General features: G+C 42.3%; 1 protein-coding gene across 10 annotated transcripts in view; it reads left to right on the forward strand.

The window, feature by feature from the left end:
- Positions 1-17,601, forward strand: part of GPR161 (G protein-coupled receptor 161) — a 57,881-nt gene that overhangs the window by 24,639 nt on the left and 15,641 nt on the right. For 3 of the 10 annotated variants that reach the window (XM_043450020.1, XM_043449986.1, XM_043450011.1), the window contains exon 2: positions 9,666-10,080. The exons of 1 other annotated variant lie outside the window; for it this stretch is intronic. In XM_043450020.1, coding sequence (XP_043305955.1) covers positions 9,710-10,080 — 371 coding nt within the window. In that variant the 5' untranslated portion in view covers positions 9,666-9,709. Of the gene's footprint in view, positions 1-7,473; positions 7,609-7,640; positions 7,780-9,665; positions 10,081-17,601 lie in introns of those variants that run through there. 6 more of the 10 variants (XM_043450033.1, XM_043449978.1, XM_043450041.1 and 3 more) reach the window with 3 other exon arrangements.

Consider the following 17,601-nt stretch of genomic DNA (forward strand, 5'->3'; position numbering starts at 1 on the left):
TCCTCCAGTTCCATTCTTCTTTCTCAAGATTGCTTTGGCTAGTCAAGGTTTTTTTGTATTTCCATACAAATTGTGAAATTATTTGTTCTAGTTCTGTGAAAAATACCGTTGGTAGCTTGATAGGGATTGCATTGAATCTATAGATTGCTTTGGGTAGTATAGTCATTTTGACAATATTGATTCTTCCAATCCATGAACACGGTATGTTTCTCCACCTGTTTGTGTCCTCTTTGATTTCTTTCATCAGTGTTTTATAGTTTTCTATGTATAGGCCTTTCATTTCTTTAGGTAGATATACTCCTAAGTGTTTTATTCTTTTTGTTGCAATGGTGAATGGTATTGTTTCCTTAATTTCTCTTTCTGTTTTCTCATTGTTAGTGTATAGGAATGCAAGGGATTTCTGTGTGTTAATTTTATATCCTGCAACCCACAGCAAGCATTACCCTCAATGGTAAAATTTTCTTTATATTTAATTTTTTTCTTTTATTTTGGCTGTACCCCAGCATTCACTGTGGCACATGGGCTCTTCATTGCAGTGCAGTCTTCCCTAGTTGCGGCGTGTGGGCTCTTGTGTTGTGGAGTACAGGCTGCAGACCTCTCAGGCTTCTCTAGTTGTAGCACATGGGCTTAATTGCCCTGCAGCATATGGTTCTTAGTTCCCATGGGAACCCACATCCCCTGCATTGGAAGATGGATTCTTAAGCCCCTCAGAAAGATAATATTCTTTCTTACAGGAGCTGGGCTTCAAACCTAGGTTGTCCTTAGAGTCTGTACATTTAACCACCATGCCACACAACCTCTAACAAGTACAGGGAAACAGCAGGAAAAAAGTCCATTGTAGGTTGATGAAAATCAGAATTCTAAGGTAAAAATATGAGATGGAACCAGAACTTATCTGAATTTATCCAATTAAATAAGGGAAAGTGAGAGAATCCACCTTTATATTGTAGTAATTCTGTTTTTGCAATGCAAGACATTTCTAGAATTATTTCTTGGGAATTAGCATGCAGGCTGGTTTATAAAACACAATAGATACCTGTCTCAATATCCTACAGTGTTGCCTTGTTTATTAGCCCAAAAGGTTACTGATCTCTTCCCTTGAGCAACAAGATTTGGCTTTGAATGATTTGAGGTTGCTGTCCGTAATCTAACCCAGCAGACAAGCCAGTGTCTCTGGGAATATTCAAGAAAACCAAAGGCAGTTCCCAAAGAGGACTGACTGTGATGCTTGGAGCCATGGCAGTAAAGACAAGGATACAGCCAGCCTTTCTTGGTGACGTGCCTGAGTGGGCTAGCTCTCTTTCCCAGGAATAATTTCCAATATGTTTATTTAAACCTCAGTTGTGTTCTAGTCATATTGTTTCTTGGAGTTGCAGCCCAAGGTGATTTATTTGCTCAGGGCAGGACGTAGGGAGAGTGGGAGTCTGAAACACCTTTGTGTCTGGCAGCATCACTGACCAGGAGAGTGGTGATGTGAGTCACCCTTGAATTTGCTTCCATTCAATATGCCCTGGCTTGTTGAGCCCTGAGTAGGCTGGTCGCCTGCTAGGAAGCCTTCCCTGGCTGGGATATTCCCAATCCTCTGTCTTGTTAAAGTACACCCCTGGGGGATTTGTTGGGGCTTGTGCCAGAGGCTAGGATTTTGGATCCTGGGTGGGCAGCTCTTTGACCACATTCCCCTTCTGCTTTCTGGGGAGGACTGGACCAGATGATCTCAAGGACAGCAGCCAACCCTGGGTTCTCTGATTCTGAGTTCACTAGTGTCCCTGCTAATAGGACCACTGGAGAGGAACCATGTCAAACAGTACTTTCTCCTTTTTTCAGCCTATCTTTTGGATTGGAAGCTTTAACATCCTATTTTTATTTTTTTAGTGGCTACATTTATTATGCTAACACTCATATTTGACTTAACAATGACAAACTTTTGAAGGCTGGTCATTTATCAACAAATAATTACTGATGTACCTACTATGTGCCAGGTACTTGTCCAGGTGTTGGGAAACAGCCATAACCAAGTCTCTGGCCTGAGTATAAACTAACTTGTTAGGAATATTTTTAGTCCAATCATACCTTTAAGAGCTTCCATTTTGCTTAGAGTTTTAATTTCATCTTGGTTTTAAAGCTCCCAAGTTAGCTATTTTTATAAAACTTAGTGTTGATGTTTAACTTTTTAAATTTCGATTTCATTTTTTTGCTGTTTTTATTTTAGATTCATCCATGTATTTACCATTTTCTGTTCTAACAGTTGATTCTTATACCCTACCCCTTATTTCTGGATTCAGTTTCCTTCATGAAATGTATTTTTAAAGGGATCATTCAAATAAGGAATGATCAGTAAACATTCAGTCTCTGTTTGCCTCAAAAGAATGTTGTGCCCCCTCTTGAATGGTATTATAGAACCATAACTCAAGAGTTCTTTTCTTTAGCACTTCTGTGATTATTCCACTGTTTTCTGGCCTCTATTTTCTGTTTTCTTCAAAAGAAGAGTCTGCTGTTTATCTAATTATTACTTCTTTATAGGGAAATTTGCTTTTATCATTTTCTCTGTATCTTGGTGTCATTTTTCACTGTGATGCTCCTTGATGTAAACTTTTTCTAATTTATCCTTAGAACTCGATATGCTCTTTTGTTATAAGGACTCATGTGTTTCTTCAGTTCTAGAAAATGTTCAATTAAACCTCTAAATAATACATCAACCTTAAGGTAGACAGTGTCTGTCTACCCTAATGTAAGTTGGATGCTTTTGAATCAACTAACAGAAACCTAACTGAAAATAGCTTTAAAAATAATTTTACAATTGTATTACTTTGCATAATTAGAAGCCAAGGTGAAGTTGACTTCAGGATTTGTTGATTAAACAATTCTAGATCAAGCCTTTCTTATTTGCCATGTTCAACATGTTGGCCCAGCACCTATAATAATCCCAAGGCGGCTGTCACAGCTCTGCTCTCTTGGCCATTAAGAAAAGACTTCTCTTCTAGGCTCTTTGTGAGATCAAAGCAGCTTTCCCAGATATCCACTGACTTTCAAGAAGAAAGGGAGAACAATGATTAATTTAGACCACTCAAGATCTAACTTTCAGAACCAGGGATCTGATCAACCTTCTCTGAGTCACAGGGAGGAGGATTGGGCACTGAAACAAAGTCAGAGGTCTGCTAGTAAGGAAAATAAAACAACAACTGAAGCTGGTTTCTGGGTAGACACCCAAGAGTATCTGCCCTCTTTTGCTCTAATCTCTCCTGATCCTGCTTGTTTTAAACACATGTTGAATCTGCTTATCCTGTTCTTCATGCGTTGACTTTTGTTGGATATTTTTGTTTTTTTAAGCTTTTTTTGTTGCATTCTGGCTATTTCCCTCAGAGCTGTCTTCCAGTTCACCATCTTTCTCTGTAGCTGAATCTGTTGTTCAGCATACTCTGAGTATTTAATTTTGTTAGTTAAAATTCTGATTTCTAGAATTTCTGTTTGGTTCTTTTTCACAATTGTTATTAGTTTTTCATGATGTCATATTTTTTCACTATGGTTTCTACCTCTTTTTCTTTTAAAGATTTTAATTGTGTTTATTTTATGGTCTCTTTTATAGTTTTCTATTAATTCAAGTTCTTGGAATATCAGTTCCCCTGGTTTTTGTTTTGTGGATTCTTCTTGAAGGCAAATGCTATGCATTCACTTTCATTAAATGTTTATTTTGTGAATGTGGAAATTCACTGCAGAGCCATTTTGTGTCTAATTCTGCTAGCATTAGCTTTTATATGAATTTATTAGCTTGCATAGTACATAATTTATAAATTTGTTACCCTCATCAGCATGGCACATGACTCAGTGTTTGATTTCTCATGGAAAAAGCTTTAGTCTCCACCCAGAGCTTCAGATAAATGACTATTTTGCCACTTCCCTTTGCTAAGAGGATTTTTTCTAATCCCTTTTTCATGGAGGAGGCAGCCCTTCTAGAACCCACTCTTTATGCAGGGTACTGATTCCAGTTCTCTGCCTTGTGACCCAAAGTCATTCTCTCACATAAAAACCTCAGCCCTAGGGGTTTTGAACTAGGTCTAATAGGCTTTTGGCCACAGTTGTCAGATTTCAACACTGGCTTTGCGTTTTCTCTCTGTTTTCTGTTACCTGTGGATTTCCCTTTCTTTTTTCAAATTTGGCTTTTTAAAAACTTTTGGATCATATTTAACCCAACATTTCTGTGAATTTGGAGCAGGAAAGATGTTCATATCAGCTGAGTTATTCACGTTTCCAGAAATGATTTTCATAATGAGTGAAAAACACTACGCGTTGCTCAAGTCAAGTAATTATACTTATAAAGTACTTCCTGTTCATCCCCTCATTTGCCTTTTTTATTTAAAGCATTTGTGTTTTATTCATGTTTATTCTGTTTTACTGAAGTATAATTGCTGTACAGTATTATGTGTTATAGGTGTGCAAGGTAGTGATTCGTGATTTTTAAAGGTTATAGCCCATTCATAGTTATTTTAAAATATTGGCTATATTCCCCATACTGTACAGTATATCCTTGTAGCTTGTTTCATACCAAATAGTTTGTACCTCTTAATTACGTACCCTTTTGTACCCCTCCCCTCATTGTGTGCATTAATCTCTCAGTTGTGTCTGGCCCTTTGTGATCCCATGGACTGTAGCCCACCAGGCTCCCCTGTCCTGGAATTTTCCAGGCAAGAACACTGGAATGGGTTGCCATGCCCTCCTTCAGGGAATCTTATCGGCCTAGGGATCAAACCTGGGCCTCCCACATTGCAGGTAGATTCTTTACCATTTGAGCCACAATTTACACTTTATTGAAGAGCTTTAAAAATAGTGATGGAATCCAGGTGGGTGAACCTATGATGGTGGAAAGACAAGAGCGGAACATACCTGGAAAGAGGGCACTTGTGCTGTGATGCGAGCAGTCTCCACCCTGATCACCCCGTTCTGCACGACCGGGCGATAAACACAGGCACTGCTTGTATTTGTACCCCTCATTGTAGCTTATTTTATAACGAATAGTTTGTACCTCTTAATTAACTCCCTCTCATATGCCTTTGGTAGCTACTAGTTTGTTCTCTATTATCTGTCAGCTTCTTTTTTATTATATTCGTTAACACACAGAAATCCCTTGCATTCCTATACGCTAACAATGAGAAAACAGAAAGAGAAATTAAGGAAACAATACCATTCACCATTGCAACAAAAAAAAATAAAATACTTAGGAGTATATCTACCTAAAGAAACAAAAGACCTATACACAGAAAACTATAAAACACTGATGAAAGAAATTAGTTTCATATTTTAGATTGCACATACAAGTGATAACACACAGTAATTGTCTTTGTCTGGTTTATTTCACTTAGCATAATACTGTCCATGTCCATTCATGCTGTTGCCAATGAAAAAAAGTACTGTGTTTTTATGAAAGGTGAGGTTCATCCTCACTCCCAGGGAGCAAACAGTTTAGTGGGAATAAAGAGGAGCATGCTGGTAATTATAAGACATATTACGGGGACCCTGCTTTGCTTGGCTAAAGTAATTATACCTCATGAAGTACTTCCTTTTCATCCTCTCATTTACCTTTTATGTTTTAAATTTCTTAATCTTTCTAACTGCCTTCTGGGAAATTTCCTTGAACCTATTTTTATATTTATATTTGAATAGTGAGTTCATACAGATACCTGCAGTAAGCAAGCTAACACCACAGGGTTCTTCCTCACCTGTCTCTATTCTGTGATTTGTTTCTTCTTTCTCCCATAGTTAGAAATGTGTTTCCCAATGTAAGCGTGTATATTCAGTTGCTCTACACTCAGAAAGAATTGTAAACTTAAAACACCATTAACAACATCTCACCTGCTGTGTAAACTTAGTGGTTCTCTTGTCTATACAATACATACCATTAAGAGTTTATAGTCAAAACACTGCATTTAAAAGCTACTTCACTTAGTTCTTTTCTTTGTTTGATTATTAGCAATTTAACACATAGTTTGGCTTATTTTTTTCTGTTTGCAACCAGTTATACATTTACTTTTTATATACATTTTTATTTAACTTAGTATGTAAAATATTTACATGGTTCAAAAGTCAAAACTGTGGGACTTCACTGGTGGCTCAGTGGTAAAGAACTCAGGAGACACTAGTTCAGTCCCTGATATGGAAAGATCCCACATGCTGCACACAGTTATTGAGCCTGTGCCCTAGAGCCCAGGAGCCAAACTATTGAGCCCACGTAACCCAACTGCTGAAGTCCGAGCACCCTAGATTCTGTGCTCTGCAACAAGAGAAGCCACCTAATGAGAAGCCCACACACTGTAACGAAAAGTAGCCCCTGCTTTCTGCAACTCGAGAAAGACCCACACAGCAACAAAGACCCAGCATAGCCAACAATAAGTAAATAAAATTTAAAAAATTTTTTTACATAATCTACCTTTCCAGAAAAAAATAAAAACTGTAGAAACATACTTCGAGAAGTTACTTCCGTCTGTATCTTAGTTTCTGGTTATCTTTCCTACTTTTCTTTTTGCATAATTAAATGTGAAGAGTCAGAATGTGTTAAGTTGCTCAGTCATGTCCGACCCTTTGAGGCCCCATGGCCCCTCTGTCCATGGAATTCTCCAGGCGAGAATACTGGAATGGGTTGCCATTTCCTTCTCCAGGGGATCTCCCTGACTCAGGGATCGAACCCAGGTCTCCTGCATTGCAGGCAGATTCTTTACTGTCTGAGTCACATATGTTTATGTATATTTAATGTGCAAATCTGTTATTTCTCCCCTTTTCTCAAACATTTTCTTTTTTTAATAACTGCCTTAATGAATAAAATAACCCTGTGCATCTATTATTTTATATTATGAACTTATATCTTCAGAGTAAATATCTAGAACTGGAACTGCTAGATCAAAGGTTAGGTGCCTTTGTAGCTTTGTTACGTATTGCCAGATCCTCCTCCCGTCAGTTCTTATACTTCGCATTCCCATGTGAAGGGTAGGAGAATGCCTGCTTCCCCACAGCCTCCCCAGCAGAGACTGTTGCTAAACTTTTGAATTTTTACTGGCCTGAAAGGAAAGAAATAGTACTTCAGTGTAATTTTAATGTCCATTCCTGTTATTTTGAATGAAACGGAACATCTTTTCATACATTTAAGTACAGTTAGTGTATCTTTGTCTGTGAACTCTCTGTGTATGTTTTTTTTCACGTTTTATTGAGATATATTTGACATATAATACTGTATAAGTTTCAGAGGTACATGATGATTTGATGTATGTGCATATTGCAAATCGATTACCACCATAAATTTAGTTAACATCCATCATCTCATATAGTTGCCATTTTTTAAAAAATGTCTTTTACCCACTTTTCTACCTTTTTATTTTTAGGAATTCCTTATAAATTAGAATGATTAGTCCTTCTGTGATATACGTTTTAAGTATTTTCTCCCATTTTGTCATTTGTCTAATGACTCAGAATTTGTCTTCTTTACCACAGTGTCATCACTTATACCGTTAAGTATAACATGCTTGAAGTGAAGTGAAGTGAAGTGAAATCACTCGGTCGTGTCCGACTCTTTGCGACCCCGTGGACCGTAGGCCACCAGGCTCCTCCATCCATGGGATTTCCCAGGCAAGAATACTGGAGTGGGTTGCCATTTCCTTCTCCAATAACATTCTTATAGGACCTTTATTTGAGATGTGCCCTTTATTTGAGATGTGCTTAATTGCTCAGTCATGTCTGACTCTTTGCGACCCTATGGACTACAGCCTACCAGGCTCCTCTGTCCATGGAATTTTCCAGGTAAGAATACTGGAATGGGTTGCATTTCCTTCTCTGGGGGATCTTCTCAACCCAGGGATTGAACCAGTTAGTAATTTACTTATAAGAATGAACAAAATTTAGAACTCAAGGAATAAAATCCAAGAATAAGCTAACAAAGAAACAGAAAGTGTAATTATAAAGTATATTTATCACACAAAACTGGAGTACCTAACATACTGCATAGCTGAATCAAAATTCAGAATATTTTAGCAGCCTGGAAATATGAACCAAAATGCATAAAATGATGTTTTGTACTTAGGCTTAAAAACACTAATTCCATAAGCAGGTGTCCTGGGGACGCTTGCCTTTACATCAACTCATATGTGTATAAACAAACCTTGGGTTTTAACTGACCACACATTTGTATAAGTCCAACAGGGTAATAACAGTTGCTAAAAGAAAATGCACTCTTAGAATGAACAATAGTAGAAGATTATCCTGATGATGGAGAAAATTTTCCCTTTATACTCACCATTTACCAGATATCCAGAATGGTATGTTCAACTCAGAGGACCACAAATCAATAGGGTCATTGAAATTGGTGAGCAACTGAGGAAGTCTGAGTTAGTAAAGAGTCCAGAAGTCCCATCAGGAACCTGGGAGATTTAATCTGGAGAAAAGAAAGCAAGTCATTTGTGAAGTGTTTGAAGGCTGTCAAGGGTAGGTGGGGTGAGAATTGCTTGATGCTGTTCAAGCTGGCAGGATCTGTGGTTGTGACCTGTGAATGAGGCTTGCCGTAAAGGGAGACTTTCTAAACTGACCTCTAGGGCTGCTGGGAAGGCGAAGGGCTGCCTTCCTTACCTGCCAGCTCCTTATGGCCAAAGGTGTCTGGACAGAGGGGTTCTGGTCCAGCAGAGACCATGGGCTGCTCTGTGTAGGCAGTCTAGGCACCTGGGTTCTTGCTGCCTGGCTCGTGGAAAGCGATCTTTCCTTCCCTCTGGTGTCTTCTCTTTGTCAGGAATAAAAGCAGGTGGGAAAAATGATCTGTGGGATTTTTTGGCTAGTTGAAGTAGATGAAAATTTTGGAGAAACATTTGTCTGTAGGATTTGATGTTAAAATATGTCAACTTTGAGTTTTTGCTGAGAACCTGAGCCAGCATCCTGAGAGCAGGGACTGCCCCAAAAAGGGTATTTGTGGGCAAAGACCTCAAACTCTTATCCTCTTATTCATGTATCTTTACATGATGTTATCATGTTATCATCCCCATGGCTGATAACAGCAGCAATGTCTCGGGATGAATTGCACTTGTTAAAACCCTGCTTAGAGGTCACAGACTGACCCCTATGGTAATCTTATCGTCCAACTTTAATGGGCACAAGAATCAAACCAGGAGTGGGGTTAACACACAGGCTCTGATTTGGTAATTCAGAGGTGGGCCCAAGATTCTGCATCTCTGGTGAGCCCCAGTTGACGTTGCTGCTGGTTCAGGGTCCACACTGCATCGCAGGGGTCCAGAGGCAACAGCCCACATAAGCTATGTGGACTGAATCAGAGTCACCTGTCCCGTGCGTGTCTGAAATGCAGACGCCTAGGCTGTACCTCTGTGCTCTGGGACTAGAATCTTCAGGGGTGGAGCCCAAGAATCAGCTCTTTGAGCTGGTACTGCAGGAGATTCTTAAGTGCACTAAAGGTTTTTAAGCACTGGCCCTGGGGAGAGTGGACAGGAGGTTTTAGACTGGGGGAACGCATTGTTCAAGGGGATACAGTGAGTCACATGAAGAGTTGATGGTAGAGCACCGGCTGCCTCTGCAGAGCTTGCATGAGGACAACGGACTGGGACCCTGGGGGCCGTGGCTGCCCTTCTGCCAAGTGCACATGCTGTGGTTTGACGACTCCTCTCTGTCCCCGGGGCTTGTCTTTCCAGTCGTCCAGCATGCTCTGCCCACCCCCTGCTGAGGCGCACTGACCATGAGCCTCAACTCCCTCGGCCACAGGAAGGAGCTGAGTAACCTCACCGAGGAGGCCGGTGACCAGGGCGGCAGCGTCATCACAGAGTTCGTCGCCATCGTCATCATCACCGTTTTCGTCTGCCTGGGCAACCTGGTCATCGTGATCACCTTGTACAGGAAGTCCTACCTGCTTACCCTCAGCAACAAGTTCGTCTTCAGCCTGACCCTGTCCAATTTCCTGCTGTCTGTACTGGTGCTGCCTTTCGTGGTGACCAGCTCCATTCGGAGGGAATGGATCTTCGGTGTGGTCTGGTGCAACTTCTCAGCCCTCCTCTACCTGCTCATCAGCTCAGCCAGCATGCTCACCCTTGGGATCATCGCTGTCGACCGGTAAGCTTGCGTCACGGAGAACTGAAGGATTTAGGAGGATGGGCCAAGGGGCAGCCTGAGAGAGCATGCCTTCCAAGCTGCTTCCGTTCCTCTGGAGGGTGCCAGGGGCTGTGCTGGAGAGGGTGAGAAAGCAGAGTTCTTCCTCTTCTTCCCTCCCCTCAACCAGAGCACCTCTGATTTTATCTGATCTAGCTTGCACATAGTTTTATTTTTTAAAAAAAGTTCCAATACTTAAAAAAAGTTCTAGAAGCCTCTGCCTTTCAGGTGATAGATGGGAGACGGAAGCTGAGACAGGTGAGGTGGCAAAGGGGGCGCCAAATCCAGTTCTTCCCCAGAGTGCCGCCTGCTCTCTTTTGCTCAGGTTGGGCCAGAGCTGCACCAGGGCAGCCTAGGAGGAAATATTCTCCATCCTCCACAGTGCAGGGGCCTGTCCCAGATGGAAATGAGAGCAGGGGAGGGAAGACAACTGAGGGAATAAAGATAGTGCTACCTGGGAGAGACCGTGTGTGCCTTACAAAATCTGAGCTTTCCCTTCTTGTGGGGTGGATGGCTCTAAAAGCAAGAGACAGCCCCCAGCTCTACCTAGAAGATTCTTACAGATAGTGAGTCGGGCTGTCAGATTTAGTTGTGCACATTCTACAGGGTTTGACAAGTTTCCAATCCCTAGAGTCATCTTCTTTCTTAGGATTTTGCCAGCAGTCACTTCGCTCATCCCAGGCAAGGGTTCAACTGCACAGAAACAAAGGGGAGATTCAGATTCTGTATGATTTACCGAACCAGGGAGGGAGCTAGCAGTGGAGTCAGGGGAAACACAGAGGGTGCTCGGCAGGGCTGTCATCACTGGGTGCCACGGGTCCCCTGGCTCCCTTAGAATCGTCAGGTTTTGAGCCAATGAGTGGTGGCTGGATGGTCCACCCAAGGTGCAGCCCTCCACTAGGCCCAAGGCCAGACTCCTGCTGGTTCTCTCTGACTGGAGGGTTAGAATGAAGGAAGCCATCAGGTGACTTCTCCAAGTATGTTCTTCCCCCACCAACAATAAAAATAATGCTGAAAATATAAAGAGTAAAATAAGACAGGTATACATTCTATGCAGAGTTCCAAAGAATAGCAAGGAGAGAGAAGAAAGCCTTCATAAGTGAACAATGCAAAAAGTAGAGGAAAACGATAGAATAGGAAAGACTAGAGATCTCTTCAAGGAAATTAGAGATAACAAGATAACATTTCATGCAAAGATGGGCACAATAAAGGACAGAAATAGTATGGACCTAACAGAAGCAGAAGATATTAAGAAAAGGTGGCAGAGATACATAGAAGAACTATACAAAAAAAGTCTTAATGACCTAGATAACCACAATGGTGTAATCACTTTCCTAGAACCAGACATCCTGGAGTGTGAAGTCAAGAGGGCCTTAGGAAGCATTACAAACAAAGCTAGTGGAGGTGATAGAATTCCAGCTGACTTATTTCAAAACAAAAGATGATGCTGTTAAAGTGCTGCACTCAATATGCCAGCAAATTTGGAAAATTCTGCAGTGGCCACAGGACTGGAAAAGGTCAGTTTTCATTACAATCCCAAAGAAGGGCAATACCAAAGAATGTTCAAACTACTGCACAGTTGTACTCATTTCACATGCTAGCTAGTATGTGAACTGAGAGTTTCCATATGTACAAGCTGGATTTAGAAAAGGCAGAGGAACCAGAGATTAAATTACCAGCATCTGTTAGATCATAGAAAAAGCAAGAGAATTCCAGAAAAACATCTACTTCTGCTTCATTAACTATGCTAAAGCCTTTCACTGTGTGGATCATAACAAACTGAGGAAAATTCTTAAGGAGATGGGAATACCTGACCACCTTACCTGCCTCCTGAGAAACCTGTATGTAGGTCAGGAAGCAACAGTTAGAACTGGACATGGAACGATGGACCAGTTCAAAACTGGAAAAGGAGTACATCAAGGCTGTATATTGCACTCTGCTTATTTAACTTTTATGCAGAGTACATCATGCGAAATCCTGGGCTGGATGAAGCTTGAGCTGGAATCAGTATTGCCGGGAGAAATATCAATAACCTCAGATATGCAGATGACACCACCCTTATGGCAGAAAGTGAAGAAGAACTAAAGAGCCTCTTGATGAAAGTGAAAGAGGAGAGTGAAGAAGCTGGCTTAAAGCTCAGCATTCAGAAAACTAAGGTCATGGCATCTGGTCCCATCACTTCATGGAAAATAGATGGGTAAAAAGTCGAAACAGTGACAGGCTTGATTTTCTTGGACTCCAAAATCACTGTGGATGGTGTCTGCAGGCATGAAATTAAAAGACGCTTGCTCCTTGAAACAGAAGCTATGACAAACCTACACAGCATATTAAAAAACAGAGACGTCACTTTGCTGACAAAGGTCTGTATAGTCAAAGCTATGGTTTTTCTAGTAGTCATGTATGGATGTGAGAGTGAAGAAAGCTGAGTGCTGAAGAATTGATGCTTTTGAACTGTGGTGTTGGAGAAGACTCTTGAGAGTCCCTTGGACTGCAAGGAGATCCAACCAGTCCATCCTAAAGGAAATCAGTCCTGGGTGTTCATTGGAAGGACTGATGCTGAAGCTGAAACTCCAATACTTTGGCCACCTGATGCCTCATTGGAAGAGCTGCCTCTTTGGAAAAGACCCTGATGCTCAGAAAGATTGAAGGCAGGAGGAGAAGGGGCAACAGAGGATGAGATGGTTGGATGGCATCACCGATTCAATGGACATGAGTTTGCGCGAACTCCAGGAGATTGTGCAGGACAGGGAAGCCTGGCGTGCTGCGGTTCATGGGGTTGCAAAGAGTCAGACACGACTGAGCGACTGAGTAGCAACAAGACATATCCGTAGACACAGACATATCCGTAATCCTACTAATAAGAAGCAATCAATCACTGTTTACATTTTAGCATATTTGCCTCCAGGGATTTTTGGCTGTATGCTATACATTTAGAAAATAGGCTCAAGGCACTGTGGTTTTGTGACCTGTTTTTTCACTTAACCTGATTGTGAGCATTTTTCCCGTGTGCAAATGTCCTTTGAGAACATGTCTTTAGTGGTTACATGGTATTCCATCTTCTGGATGGACTATAGTTTATTTTTACAGTTCCCTGTTAGCTTACTATTTTATATAATAGCACTTTTGAAAAAGACATATGTTTGTGAAATTGTGTTTTCAAAGTAAACACACTTTCAAGATTCTTGGTGTGTGAAAGGCAGGCTCCCCTTCAGAGGGCTGTACAGGTGTTCACTCCAGTAGCCACTTGTCAGCATCCTATCAAGACTGATGATAAGCGTTACAAACGTAAGTGAAATTTTGTTGGCAGTGGGATGGAATGGGATCTCACTACTGTTTGATTTTCTTTCTTTCTTTTTTTTTTTTTAATCATTACTTTTGGAATATCCCTTTCTGGGTCCTGGGTCCTGTGGAAGGTGGAGTGGGGGCCAACAGCTCAAGAGCAAAGTGGGGGAATTAGTTTTAAGTGCCTCTCACAGAGCTCTCTGTACATAGATGTTCAGTAAACAGTGGCAGCTCTTGAAGGCTGTAAGCTGCTCACTTGGATCTGAGACCTAGATAAGCTAAGAGTGAGAGGTTTTTTCACCAGCAAGCATGACAGATTCTCAAATCATGTCATCCAAATGCATCAAACGAGAGAGAATTTGCCTCTTTCAGTGCTTTATTCTTTGATGCTGGGAATATTTGCTGGCATCTACTCTGTGAAAGGGTCTGTACTAAATCTCCAGATGGTAGGATACAGCATGACTAGGACGTAGCCTCTGCCAACCAGGAGTTCCCGGTTTTGTGGCAGAGGCTGATCCGCAGGTGCTGATATGAACACAAAGCAGAAGTAAGTGCTGTCACAGCTCCCGCTGCCCCTGATTTTTTTAAAAAATGTTTATTTATTTGGCTGTGTTGGATGTTATCTGCTGCTTTCAAAATCTTTTGTTGTGGCACATGAACTCTTTAGCTGTGGCCTGAGGACTCTTAGTGGCAGTCCAGTGGCTAAGACTCTGCCCTCCCCATGCCGGGGGCTTGGATTCAACCCCTGGTCAGGAAACTAGATCACATGCCGCCGCTGAATCTGATGGTAGGTCCTGGAGCCCATGGGTGGGGAAAAGGTGGCATTTGAGCTAAGGTCTAACAGTGAGTCGGATTGCAAGGGCCCCGTCCACTTTTTCTCATACTCTTGTCTTTTTTTCCTCCCACCCTACTCCCCGCCCACACACTGTCACATACACAGGAGCTGCATCATTAGGTTTCGTGCATAAAAGCCTCCACTTACTCATTTGATAAAAAATCTGTTGAGTACCTAATGTGTGCCTGACACAGTTGTTGGTGCTGGGAATATGCAGCTGAAGAGGCACATGGAGGATTTCACAGTGTAGGGGGAGAGACACGTGGCCAGGTAATTTCAGGACCGTGTGACATATATATAATGCCGGTGTGGTTAACATACTGTGAGATCACAGGAAGGAGCAAGGCAGAACGTGGTGAAAAAGCGTGGTCCGTGTTACATAGCCGGAGATCAGAGGAAATGGCCGCAGTGGCAGAAGTGACGTGTACGGACAAATTGACATCACAGTCACCCCACTAGAGCTTTAACCCAGGCATCCCAGACCCTGCAGCCTGGCCCCCCTGTCACTCAGGGACAGAACTATGAATTAAGAAAGGATTTCTGCCTTACTATGACAACAAGTCACCAAGGCCCGGCTGTCTTTGGAAAGTCGTTCATTTCCTTCTGCAGGCACAGCAAGATGGATTTGGCCAGCACAGTGCTTTGCCCAGATCTTTGACTACAATATGCTTATATATAGTACTATGAATTTTGATGTCTTCAAATATTTTCTTGGCAGGTGCAATTTATTTTTTATTATTGGTCACTTGTGTGGCTGAAAGTACAAATTGACTGGACTGGCTAATTGATCTCTTCATATAAATGATTACCATCTGATCAGGATTTCAAATACCCCTTCTAACACCCCTGGATGTTAGTAGTTTTGGAGGTTGCATATTTGCCTTTTATGTAGGAAACTTAATGATGCGGCTCTTGTGTATGTGACAGCGTGTGGGGGGAGTAGGGTGAGAGAGAAAAAAAACAGTGAGAAAAAGAGGGAGAAAGAGGTGGAGGAGGCAGGGAGTCAGAGAGAGAGGGAGACTGGCAAGAGGAGGTGGCAGGAAAAGGGAAGTGAGGAGAGCGGGGTAAGAGAGAGATTGGGGTAGAAGAAAGAGATGGGGATAGCTTAAGAAAATCAAAGAAAACAAGGGTAGGGAGCATGATCTCAACTGAAGTCTTGTTAGTTGCAAGCCAGGCACTACACCCTGCTGTTAACATTTATCCCAGCGAATCCTCACAGCAACTGTTATCAGACTCCGTTTGCAGGTGAGCAAAGTGCAGTTTTGCAAACTGGCCCAAGTCCTCATGGCTATTAAGTAATTTGTCCAATTCCAAGGTGCCAAAGGTTGGGCTTTTAGCCATTAGTACAGTATGCAAAGTCAGTTGTCGATCATCTCTTCCACCCAGTGTATTTAGCTCAGGATTTGTCAGTCTCGGCATGACTGACATGTTGCGCCAGATAGTTCTCTGTTGTGACACGCTGCTCTGTATAGGGTGTTGAGGGGAACCCCTGGCCTCTGCTCGCTAAATGCCAGTAGCACCTCCCGACTGTGACAGCCCCCATCGTCTCCAGACGTTGACATGTGTCCCCAGTTAAGGACCCTACGAGCTGGACCCAAAGAAATCCATGAGCCTGGTCAGCAGATGAGCCAGAAAGTCCATCTGGTAGCCCCATGATGAGAGAGCAGAGGTAGAGCGTAAAAGAATAGTTGGCTGGAGTGAAATTCACCATTGAGATGTCAGTGTCCTAAACCTGCCATGAGGGTGCAGATCCGGGTGGGCAGCATCGTTTGAGCTGGGAGGATGTTCCCTGTGAATAAGTCCAATGTGGTCGCCTCTGACTTAGCCTTGAAGTTGTCAGGGTTTAAGGTCCTGTTAGGATATTTATGTTTTCATTCTGGACTGGAATGAATGAAACTTCAGCTCTAAAATAGTATTTTAAAAGAAAGTAACTAGCATTGTGGGATGGTTACTTATAGTGCTGTCAGGAGATTTTTCAACATAATATAACATGTTCATTCCAAGGTAGCTGTAGTTGGCTTAGACTTTGCTTGTGTTTTTAGTGAAGCCATCTTATAAAAACGGGTTATTTTCTAAGTGATTGGTCTCGTTGCAGGAGAGCTAAGCATTGGAGCCCCTATGGCCATTACAACTTTTGAGTTACACGTGACATCATGACAGCCTCTTTTGGGACCAAGAGTGGTGCTTGGGCTCATGTCTAAAGATGAGCTGTTGGAAAAGATAGAGCATTTCAGAAGACCATTAAGAGTTTGAGAAACAAAGGAAGAAACCCTCCATTTTGGCCTGTATTAACCTGCAGGGCATAAGGAGTTGCCTTTGTTCTGTATTTTCTTTTGAGCTTGCAAACTAGGCCTAAGTGAAGCTTAAGTTTAAAAAATGAAGTTTCAAATCAATGAAACCCATTTTTTGTGTGTTTGTGGGCAGATGTTGGCATGTTTATATCTTGATGAAGGTGTAGTAGATTTGTGCGTTTCAATGTACATAAATTTTGCCCCCAAAACCTTAAAACCAAAGCAACCCCTGGAGGGCGTGGATATATACAGGCAGCACGCTGGCCTTTCAGGGGCTCTTCTGATTCTAGGAGACTGATCCCTCAGGAGCCAGCACCAACCCCCTGCCTGGGCACCCTGATGGGCCTCTGGGATTCAGCTGGGAGAAATCACTGTGACATCCCAGTGGAATTGCTCATGCTCCAAACTCTAGATAATCAGTGATACAAAGAAATTTTACCATTGAATAATAATCCTCACTGGTGTTGAGAATAGCCAGAAGGATATGTTTCAGAGGACAGTTTACTAATTGTAATGATTTTTATTACTGGTTGAACAGGGTTCGTCCAAGGAGCCCGGGACAGCTCACATTCCTCAGGCCTGGCCTCCCACACCCAGGTATTGTCCCTGAGGTATTGTCTGAGGTCAGAGGGCCTGCATGATTTTTAAATGGGCAGAGGAAAGTAGAAATCCCTGCTCTGTTTCTTTTTTAAAAGTGAAGAAAACCTTCCTGGAAGTGCCCCCAATCCTACCCTAGCAAACTCCCCTCACATTTCATTTGCCAGATGTTGTTAGACAGGTCAGTGCCTCAGCTGGTCACCTGGCAAGGGGTCGGATACCACCAGCACGGCCTGGTTCATCCCCTGGTGCTCAGCAAAGCCACGGGTCCCCTGTGGTCACAGCAGTTTTGCAGGAACAGAATGAAGATTGTGTCTTCAAGAAGGAAGGGGGGACTTCCCTAATGATCTAGTGGTTAAGAATCTGCCTTGCAATGCAGTGGACACAGGTTCGATCCCTGGCCAGGAAACTAAGAGCCCACCAGCCACGGGAAGCTCAGCCCCTGCGCCATCGTTACTGAACTCACCTACCTCAACTAGG

This window comes from Cervus canadensis, chromosome 2 (genome assembly GCF_019320065.1).
Source record: "Cervus canadensis isolate Bull #8, Minnesota chromosome 2, ASM1932006v1, whole genome shotgun sequence".
Taxonomy (NCBI): Eukaryota; Metazoa; Chordata; class Mammalia; order Artiodactyla; family Cervidae; genus Cervus; species Cervus canadensis.